Genomic DNA, 11,255 nt, shown 5'->3' with positions numbered 1-11,255 from the left:
TGTGCACTTGTAACTGCTTCACAGAGGGGCAGGGTCCAGTGTGAGACATAAGCTTTTGATTGGTCACAAATAATTTTAGCGTGGGGGGAAAAAAAAACCTGGACACTGAGACGCAGAAAAACGAGCTCTGATCTGCCTCCATCAATGACGGCACACCAAACGACCGCATGTTTATTTTATCTGACCTGACTCCCCATTGGCTGGCTTACTCCAGCAGAACTAGTTCTGTTTGTTACCAACTGAGTGTGGGCTGCTGCTACGCCTTGTAATACAGCTAATAAGATTTTTCACTGCATCTTCAACGTGCGTAAATGTGTTTAGCTAGCTTTCTACTATAGCTAGCTGTTGAACTACAGCAGTGGTCACCAACCCTTTCCCTGTAGATCCAGCTTCCTGCAGAGTTGCCCACTAAGAGAGTATGACCAGGAACATGCTTTTTATTGACATACTTAAACTGTTCCCTTTATCGTTAACCCTGTCATTGTCTTGAAATATGGATAATGTTTTTGTAAAGTGAGGAAAATGGGTTTATTGGCCTGAGGAAACATAGGGTTGAGTGCAATAGAGGGTTATTTATTTATTTATTTTTTTACTTAAACTTTTATCATTAAACCTGCAGATAATGAACTGACTACACACCTTTTGAGCCACTTCTTGACCTACATCTGAACTGTCTGCTTTTGCTGGCCTGCTTTATAATATAATAAAAAAATAAGGCCATACTTTTAATCAATTATTTCTTTAATAAACTAAGGCAAGAATGCTTTCAGTGTTGCTGTTTCGCTCGGTTTTCTTGATTCTGCGGGGTCATTGTTTCTGACTTGCTGGATTTAACCATGTCTTTCCGCTCTCACATAGAAGGCAGTAATCTCACTTCATAGGCCCCCAAGTTTGGCTTGTGGTTGAACGCTCGAGCACTCAACCCCAAAAGCCTAGGTCAGTAGCTAACTTGGAGTTCAATAAAGAACGTGAATTGTATGTAGTTGTCTCCCCAATTATTATAGTCCTGTTTTTATGGATATGAGGAAGGTTCCACAAAATGTTCCGTTGCTATTTCTGTTCTCAAAAAAAAATGTAATTCCCCCATTGATTGAAAGGGCCCATATCTCACACCTTTTCCCCCTCCACTTTATTCCTTTCCTACTGAAAACATTTGAGTGGGTTTATGTACCGAATGCAGCCATCATTTATTTTTACAGGACCTTTTTCCAAGCTCTCTTTATCCCTTAGAACATTGATTCCCAACCTGGTCCTGGAGAACCCCCTGCCCTGCATGCACATTTTTAGCGTTTTCCCTCCTCTCAACACACTTGATCCAACAAATCTGCTAATTAACAAGCACTAGTTGAAGTGGGAGTGTTAAAGCAAGAAGACACAAAAAATGTGCAAGGCAGGGGGTACTACTCCAGGACCAGGGTTGAGAACCTGTGCCTTAGAATTAAACAGGCTGTTTTGTACACTCTAAACTGTACCATAGCATCATTTGTTGTTAAAGTGTAATCCTGAACTTAGACACACTAAAATTAGATGAAATTAATCTTAATTAAAATCATGATGAGAGAACCCTCAAAACATATCTACAAATTCCACCCAAAGCTTCCTAAAACAGTTTAAAAGGGAAAACATGAAAATGCACCAACAAAAATCATTATTTGAGTTTCTGTGGGTTGAAGGAAATTCTTGAGTCATTTTCCAGTGGTGAATCTGTCAATGTGAAGTGTATTCACGGAGTAGTGGTGGAAATAGTTCATCGGCACAAACATCTGTATTAACTTCTTTCTCATATTTTTTGGTGTGGCTACTTGTAGGGACAAGATCAATCTTAAGCCCTCAGTGACCACTTGCTCTATAACGTGCATTACAGCTTTGATCATGGAGATCATATTATGATTAACAATATCATCTCTGCCAACACTGCAAAATTGTGCACAGGAGCTCCTTAATGTGGATCATCTCTCTCTGGCTTATTGATGGGCTAATGATGGACTGTTGAAGGAGAATGTGTTTTTGTATGTTGTGATGTATGTGTATTATATGTCTACAATTTAAATAAAGTTTTTACAGTACAGAAAAACTGAACAACTGCAGAGAACAAATGCATCCTCACATAGGATTCAAAAGATATAGTAACCAAGAGTGAAGCGACAAAATAAACACCTGTCACTATTTCCTTTCCAGATTACATTTATTTTAAGTAAAACAAATAGATGCACGTACCGCAAACAGTCATCATGGCCATGTAGCCTTGACAACACATAGGAGAATGAGTAGTTGAAGGAATGAGCAGACAGGTACTGTTAACTAAAATCATTCTTTGTGGCATTTAATGCTGTGCAATATAAAAAAGAAAACAACAAAAAAAGAATAGAACACTGAATTAATAGCTTAAAACAGTTTTATATGACACAGATAACCATCAGCTGGCCTGTGTTTTCCCGTTGTGTCATTTTTACTCATTTTAACCAGTGTCACCAAGGTCAATTTATGGTCGTCTTTCATAAATAAATACATCTCATACTCTTACAACGACAAGTTTTACCTCTAAATGCTCATTAGCTTTGATTTTTCCCAAGTCACCAAAACACACTTGTTTGTAAATAAAACATCAGCCTCCTGTGTAGATGGTGTAAGCACTTAGCAGAAGGTGTATGCATTAGTATTGTCCGTGCTTGCATGTCCCAGGAACATGCAATACTCTAGAACCCATGTGAATCCTGCAAATGGCAAATAATTTTACAATTTCAGCCACAGTCTTGATTTTTTTTCAGAATTCAAAAATTCACAGTACAGATAAATTCAGCTGATTCTAAAGTCTTTCCCTGATCACTGGCTTTTAACCCTAAAATTACTTTCTGTACAGTATAAACAGATTCCCATAAAAGCCCAGAGTATTTCAAACAAGACATAAACCGTTAAATCCTGTAGTCATCTTGCCATCTAGTGAAGCAGCTTTTTAAAAAAATATCATTAGCTAACTGTTTTAAAATGAGTCAGGTACAGTAGCAATGCAGAGGATGGGTGTTTTATGTTTTCTCTAAAAAAAAATGAGTACCTTTGATATAGTACAGGTAAAGTGTGAGCTCTATCATCAGGCCAAAAATGGTATTTACAACCAATTTTGTTAGCTAAAACTATTAGCTAAGTAAGTGCACCACTCACACTACGCACAAGTTAAAGGCTTTCAAGCTAATCAGCGGTTGTTTAAAATAGATTATGACTAATAATGTAACATTAAGAATGAAGAACCAATAAAAAAGATCAAGCGTGTAAAAAGATTAAATGAAGGCAAGAGAAGAAAAATATTGAATAAGAGAGATGGAATGGGAGAAAGAGCAAAGGATGAATGGATGCATTGTTTCGGGTTTTTTTTTTAGTGTTTAGTATTCATCCTGGTCCGGTGCCTGTTCATCGATTTCATTATCTTCTGGGGGAGCAAAACCATCCTGAAATGAAACACGTTTCACAGTCAGAAATCCACAATCAGCACACTCAAGCAAACAGTGCATTGACTCAATAATGCTGTCAGCAGTCTCTTTTGTAGCTCATCCGATTAGCTATCTAGTTTGGCTTGCAAAGTGTAAAGTGTTCTAAGCTGAGGACATGTGAAAGTGGCAGTGGTGGTAAGAACCAGTTTTCCTAACATAAACTACTAACTAGACTATCAGTCACAGGCTAACAAATTTGTAGATTAACCAGTCGCAGACTATCCAGTCATGGACTAATTATAAGCTAACAAATAACAGGCTAACTAATTGCGAGCTAACCAATCACAGGCTAACCAATCATAAGCTTAATCAGTCACAGGCTATCCAATCATAGATTAACCAGTCACAAGCTAAACAATCACAGATTAACCAATCATACAGTAACCATAGGCTAATCAATCACAGACTAATCAAAAATAGGCAAACCTAACCTTTTTGTGGCCCATCAAATTACCTAGTTTGGCTAGTTTGCTCTGGCTTGCAAATCTGTCTCAAAACCTAGTGAGCTCTCTACATAGTCAGTTTTACGTCATAATATGCATGCTCCCGACAAGTAGGCTGTCCCAATTTATAGATACCTCAAATATGCTGCCTACTGGGGTATCTCATTTTGGCCGAATATCAAGATGTCTCCTCAGCTGCTGAGGCAATCCCGCGATGCAACGCAGCGCAACTTTTGTTTGAAGATGGCGGGCAGAAGCGGCTCAGCAAGTGGCGAAATCATCTTCAAATGTAAGTCATTCTGATTTTCTGTAGTATTTTATTTGTTTTCTTGTCATAAAGGTGAACAAATAACCTATAGTTTGCAATTTAGGTCCGTCAGTGACCATTTTACAGTTTTGGAACACTAATCCATTAGCATGCATGCTAGAGGATTTTGAAGCCTTATGATATTGTTTTGAATAGCCAGTTGGCTAACAAACTTCCTGGCCAATGACCAAGTAGCTTAACTAGCGACAGGTTTTGTCAAACATTAACTAATGACAAGGTAGTGTGATCTTAACATTGATCTGGTTGTGTGTGTATTGAATGATTTGGCAGAATTCCCCTTTTTCAGGGACCAGATCAGCGCTCGAGGCATTTATAAGGGCTTGTATAGAGAGAGGCTGTATACCGGGAGAGAAACTCTGCTTTGTCAGCTAGGAAGTGTAAAAAAAGTAGGGTGTTGGGTCCCCAGTTAGATCAGGGGTTTTCAAATCTTATCCACATAGGCTGTAGCTGCAGGTTTTCATTGGAAACAAGTAGCAGCTCCCCTGATTCCCCTTAATCAGGAAAAACAATTACTGATGAAAACCTGCAGCCACACTCTGCGGATATGATTGGACACCAATGAGTTAGTTATGCATACTCACTTATAGTATAAAATGTAACAACAGCCAGAGGTGTAAAATTCAGGCCCAGAAAGTAAAAGTCCTCCCAGGATTTTGTTCCAACGGCCTGGCTTCTCTAGTTAGATCAAACCACCAGCAGAGCTGTCCAGGCAGTTGGAACAATATTCTGGGAAGGATTTTTACTTTCTGGACCAGAATTTTACACCTCTGACAACAGCTAATCATAACTAAGCAGAAGTAATATGTTTGTGTGGTGAAGCACTTTCCTAATCTAGTTGAATAATGTTGGATCTTTTAATATCTTTATCTATTCTCTAAGAAAGTTAAAACCCCTAATTTGATTTATTTGTTGATAGGACTATCCCTTGGAATTGGGGCTACAGGAAAAGGTGGCAAAACCTAAAAAACAAAATACAAGTTCCAACACGGAGCTTATAATTAAGATTAAATTAGCACCGTAATTGAAAGATTAGGAAATTATGTATTTTAAACCTTAGTGTGTGTTTCAAACATAATTTGAATATTTTAAAAATGCTTGATTATAATTCAGCTAGGCAAAAGTAAACTGAGGTTAAATTACAGGTCTGCATTTATTTTAGGAACTGAAGCCTCGACCGTCCAGGAGGGGGACTAACAACCATCACCAAGGATCATGCTCGCCTACTGTGTGAAGGACGCTGCATCATGCACTGATCCAGGAAAGCCTACAGAATCATCCAAAAACCTTTGCCTGATGATCACATACAGCCTGCAGCTGCACAGATGGGTAGAGCTTCTAGTTACTGTAACACTGTGCATCAGGTTCTCACCATGTGGTGGTGATGTGTTAGCATTGCTGTCTGATCCACTTGTACCAGCGCAACACACACTAACACGCCACCACCGCGTCAGTGTCACTGCAGTGCTGAGAATGATCCACCACCCAAATACTACCTGCTCTGTGGTGGTCCTGTGAGGGTCCTGACCACTGAAGAACAGGGAGAAAGGGGGCTAAAAAGTATGCAGAGAAACAGATGGACTACAGTCTGTAACTGTAGAACTACAATACAGTATACCTATATGGTCAGTGGAGCTGATAAAATGGACAATGAGTGTAGATACAAGGAGGTGGATTTGATGATGTGGCTGGTCCATGTGTAATTGTATGAATAGTTATATAAATTAATTGTAAATTAATTAATAAAGTAATTATGGTTAAGTATATAGCTGTACAAATTATTTGATTGCTAGTGAATGACTGTATTTAACTGTATTAAATTGTGTAGTTGTGTATATCATTGTTCTGTTTGGTCAATGAAAGTTATCTGCAGTTGTGTGTGGAGTATGTAGATTTTAATTTGATGTATGTATTAATATATATGTCTTATTAAAATAATCAAAACAAATAAAACAGTATCTGTTTTTAAAAAACATCATTTATCTAACTGGCAGCTATTTTGCTGTTTCATTCAGAGCAAATACAATGAAAATCACCATATAAACCGCCAGAGCAGGTAAGTAAACGCTGGTCTCGTGCAGTGGGCGGAAACTAGCGGCGACGTCATTGCTGTCTAACTACAGCGTCTCATTCATCTGTCTTGTAAGGATAGGTGACAGATGGAACGCTGCCTACTTAGACAGCTGCCTATGTAGACAGCAGCTACTAAGAGAGCTCACTAGGTTTTGGGACACACCCATGGAATGTTCTAAGCTGAGAACAAGTGAAGGTGGCAGTGGTGGTGGCAACCAGTCACCCTAACCCAAGGGTGTCCAATCTTATCCCCAAAGGGCTGGTGTGGCTGCAGATTTTCATTCCAAACAAGCTAAAGCACTCCTGATTCTACTTGTTTAATCAGTTGGTCTCAAAAAGTCTTCAAACAGCTGATCTCATGTGCTTCTGCTTTGTTGGAAAGAACTTGCAGCCACACTAGCCCTTTGTGGACTGCCCTAACCAAATCAACTATCTAGACTAATCAATCACAGGTTAAAACATCATAAATAAACCTATCATAGATTAACCAGTCGCAGGCTAATTTATTATAGATTAACCAGTCATAGGCTAATCAATCATAGGCTAACTAGTTATACACTGACCGGCCGCTTCATTAATCATACCTTCTTGTATCTACGCTATTTGTCTGTTTTATCAGGTATTACCATATAGGTGCACGTTGTAGTTCTATTAAACAAAATGTAATCCATCAGTTTCTCTGCATAATTTGTTAGCCCCTTCTTACCCTGTTCCTCAATGGTAAGAACCCACACAGGACCACCACAGAGCAGGTATTATTTGGGTGGTTGGTCATTTTTAGCACTGCAGTGACACTGATCTGGTGGTTGCATGTTAGTGTGTGTTGCACTGGTAGGACCTCCATTACCTAGATCAGGTGTGTTAAATTAGGGTTGGCAGTAAACTCTGCAGGGTGGTAGATCTCCAGGACGAGGACTCAGAACCCCTGACCTTGTGGATGTGAAGTTAGAGACAGTAGCTCATCTGTTGCTGCACAGCTTGTGCTCCTGTCATCCTCCAGTCCATCAGTGGTCACAGGACGCTGCCCACAGAACACTGCTGGCTGGATGTTTTTGGTTAGTGGACTACTCTCAGTCCAGTCCAAACACTAAGGTTACAAAAATCCAACAGCACTGCTGTGTCTAATCCACTCTTAGCAGTGCAACATACATTAACAAGCCACCACCACATCAGTGTCTTTGCAGTGCTGAGAATGATCATCCAAATAATACCTGCTCTTTGGGGGTCCTGACCATCGAAAAACAGGGTGAAAGGGGGCCAACAAATTATGCGGATAAACAGATGAACAACAGTCTGTAATTTAGAACTACAAAATGCACCTACATGGTAAATGGAGCTGATAAAATGGACAGTGAGTGTAGGTACAAAGAGTTGTACTTAATGAAGTCACTGGTGGATGGATATTAACCAATCACAGGTTAACCAGTCATAAGCTAACTACTCATAGCTTAACCAGCCACAGGTTAATCATACACTAACTAATCATAGGTTAACCAATCACAGGCATACCTATCAAAGCCCCATTCGAGCTGGAATAGATTTATTAGAGGGGGTCCGGTAATTCAATTAATCTGTGATTTGACCAGTCGTTTCATACAGAATAAAGGATCTCTGTAATTTCCCCAAATCACTCTAAATAGCCTATACGCAGACGTTTACAAGTTTTTTTGATGCTAATAACTTTTAAATGGACCATAGTAGCCAGTAAGGACTGACATATCCATGACAGATGACCATAGAAAGTGATGCACACCTTTTCTTTTGTGACATTTTTTTCTGTGGGTGACATTTTGGGTGACATTTAACTTACCCCTCTCTTAGTGTTAATACTGGAAAACTGGGACAAAATTTCCAATTAGAATAAAATGCATGCATTTCTAGACCACGCCTACATCTGTGCACACACATTTCTTTTCCAAATTTCAGTGCACCTAAATACATATTTTATTGTTCCTGTTAACAATAGATAATGTTGGATAAAAACAAATAGCTCCAGTATAGCTCCATAACCTCTATGTCTATACACATCTGACTAATTGTGTTATTTGCTTTGATCTATGGGGAGAATTGCACACAACTTTTAATAGACACTAATTTTGAAAATGGATATTTATTTAACCAGTAACTAATATGTACTTGCCAATACTTATTCTAACAACAGTGAGCATACCATACCTGTAAAAAGTGATATTATCTGTATATGATATAAAACTGGATGATCAATATTCAATATTCACCAGACATTCACAGTCTTTAAGGTTCAATAGATGCTTAGTCATCTAGAATGTTTGCTTAAAAATGGGTAGTTTCCTATCACATGAGAGTGTAGAAAAGTCTTGTTTAATTTATTTCAAGCGGAATTTTTTTCATTTTGAATTTCAATAGTATTTTAGCTGCATTACATTCAACATTGAAATCAGCGGTGTTTGCAGACAGGTCTCAGTAATAATGCACAAACTTGAATTTTACTTTTGGATGTAACGCAGCTGATCTTAGTGTTATATGTAATGCATCTAAAAAGCTATTTAAACTCAAAATGGAAAAAAAAATGAAGCAGTTATTGTATTACATTCGAAATCCAGAGGTTGTGCATCATTGCTCAATTTGGCAACAACATTTGCTTTGTTTTAGTGTTGTATTTAATACTGCTGAAATGCTATTGAAGATCAAGACACATAAAATTAATATAAAGTAGTTATTGTATTACATTCAAAATCCAAATGTGTATGATTGTTGATATCCAGTTGCACCATATACAATTGTTTTTAGTGTTGTATGTAATGCTGTTAAAATATTATTGAAATTAAAAATACATAAAATACATATGTAAGTTGCAATACATTCAAAGGTTGTGCATCAATGATACTTTGCTGCACTATACACAATTGATTTTAGTGGTGTATGTTATGCAGCTAAAATGCTATTGAAATTCAAAATCCATAAAAATTAATATAAAGAAGTTATTGCATTACATTCAAGGTTGTACATCATTGCTGACACCTTGCTGTACCATAAACAGTTGTTTTAGTGTTGTATGTGGATATGTTAAATGTCACCCAAAATGTCACCCAAACTGCAAAAAAGGGTGCGCATCACTCTCTGTGGTCCTACTGTTGTGAATATGTAAGTTTTTACTGGCTTTCATAGTCTGTTCAAAAGTTATTAGCACCAAAAAGACGAATATCTAAAATAAAACTAACTTCATTGTGGTTTACACCAACAATATGTACAAGCGGCCTACTTCTGAACAATAGCACATTGCTATACAGCAAACAGGCTAGCATTAAGGCAGTAAAGTGGGTTCATTCAACTTACCAAACACCGCCCAACAAAACACAAAACACATTGCCTTTTTCCTTTCGTTTGTAAATCAGCCATCACTAAAAACATTATGGATTTCTGTATTCTTGTCATAAATTTGAGGATTCATTAATTGGGTCTAATCAACCTTCATTTTAGCTGATACTCTTGTCTTCAGATCATAAAAAGAAAACAAAAGGCAGTTGATGCTGAAGTCAGCTTCTTATTTGCCAGCTTCTTGTTTATTTATTTATTTTTTTTGAAAATTGAGGCACCAGAATGTAACTGCTTCACCATTTAAGATGGAACGGGAAAATTCAAACAAGAAGCTGGCAAATAGGAAGCCAACAAAGTCTAACCAATCACAGGCTACCCAAATAAATGCACTAAAAATTTCAAAGACTGAGTTTTCAATTCCAAGAAGCCTGGATCAATTACGTGAGTCTCAAAGTCAGTTCTTTAGGTTGGCAACCCTAACTATAAAACTAACTATTCAAATTCTGTTGGTATAATGGCGAGGAACCATGGACTTCCAGAGTTCAAAAGGTTAATATATAGTTGGAGTGTTTATCATTGGGAGCTCATTATACCTCAGTAGCATAGAGAATGTCGACAATCTTGGTAAGGATGGGATTATTCTTGCTTTCATGCTCCTGGCAGATGAGCTCAATGTCACGGAGTTTGCTGAAGTAAAAGTCTCTCTCCTTCTCCAGACCATCTATTGTCAGCTTCAGGTCCATCAGCTACATAAAGAGGACAACACAGCCAGAGCAAACCAAAGGTTAAAAGCAAGAAAAAAATTCTCTTTTAGTGCTCAGTGTTGAGGGTGGGAATCTCTAGTCACCTCATGATTCGACTCAATTACAATTCAGAGGGCTGCGATGCGATTATAAAATTATCATTGATGCATCTTGATGCATTTTTTTTTCTATACAGGATTTCTTTTTTTCTCACTGTGTGACAACTTGGTACTTTCAAAGCAAAGCATGTGTAATAGTCCATAATGAATTTACTTCCAATATCGTTCATTAATGAATCAAATGGAAGCAATGTGCCAAGTCAAGTGGAAGGCTCTCATTCACTGCTCTTGTTTGGAGCACATGAGAGGCTAGCTGCCACTCATCTGTGATAAAATGCGCTGTTACGGTGACATAAGATCCTGTGGAAATGGATGTCCAGGCATCACGTTACAGCTATCCTACCCCTTTTTTTGTGATTTCATAACTTCGGTTTTGGTCTCATTGTAGAAAATGAGATCAAAAATGAGGTCTCAGTGAGTTGCAAAAATATTAAGATAATGCAAACAAAGAAGAAAAATTGTGCTACCTTTTTTCTCTTGCAACGTTTTTTTTTAGGATAGATCTTTTGCGACACTATTTTTTCTTTGCGTTTTACGCTCATATGTTTTTTCCTGCAGTACTTTCCTCGTTTGCATTACTGTTTTTTGTTTGCGGGTCAGTTTTGACCTTTTTTGGGGGCGTGGGAAGAGGAGAAAGGCGCAAGATGGAAAGTCGTGTCATGGATGTTTCACGTCATCAGCTGGAGCCGCTGCCGCCCAGCCCGTCATTTCAACTAATGCCATCATGACAGACGCTAGCCAAGCTGGTCCACAGGTATATAAATATATGT

The 11,255-nt window shown here is 38.1% G+C and overlaps 1 protein-coding gene across 1 annotated transcript in view; it reads right to left on the bottom strand.

Moving 5' to 3' along the window:
- Positions 1-2,172: 2,172 nt before the first annotated feature.
- mapre3b (microtubule-associated protein, RP/EB family, member 3b) overlaps positions 2,173-11,255 on the bottom strand; it is a 33,230-nt gene continuing 24,147 nt past the window's right edge. Inside the window, exons 6-7 of the mRNA XM_036577164.1 lie at positions 10,217-10,369; positions 2,173-3,443 (exon numbers count right to left, since the gene is read on the bottom strand). Of these exons, the coding sequence (XP_036433057.1) occupies positions 3,378-3,443; positions 10,217-10,369 (219 nt within the window). The 3' untranslated portion in view covers positions 2,173-3,377. The remainder of the gene's footprint in view (positions 3,444-10,216; positions 10,370-11,255) is intronic.

Source organism: Colossoma macropomum, unplaced genomic scaffold (assembly GCF_904425465.1).
Source record: "Colossoma macropomum unplaced genomic scaffold, Colossoma_macropomum, whole genome shotgun sequence".
NCBI lineage: Eukaryota > Metazoa > Chordata > Actinopteri > Characiformes > Serrasalmidae > Colossoma > Colossoma macropomum.
Note: the sequence above shows the minus strand (reverse complement) of the source record. Positions and strands in the feature narration are given on the sequence as shown.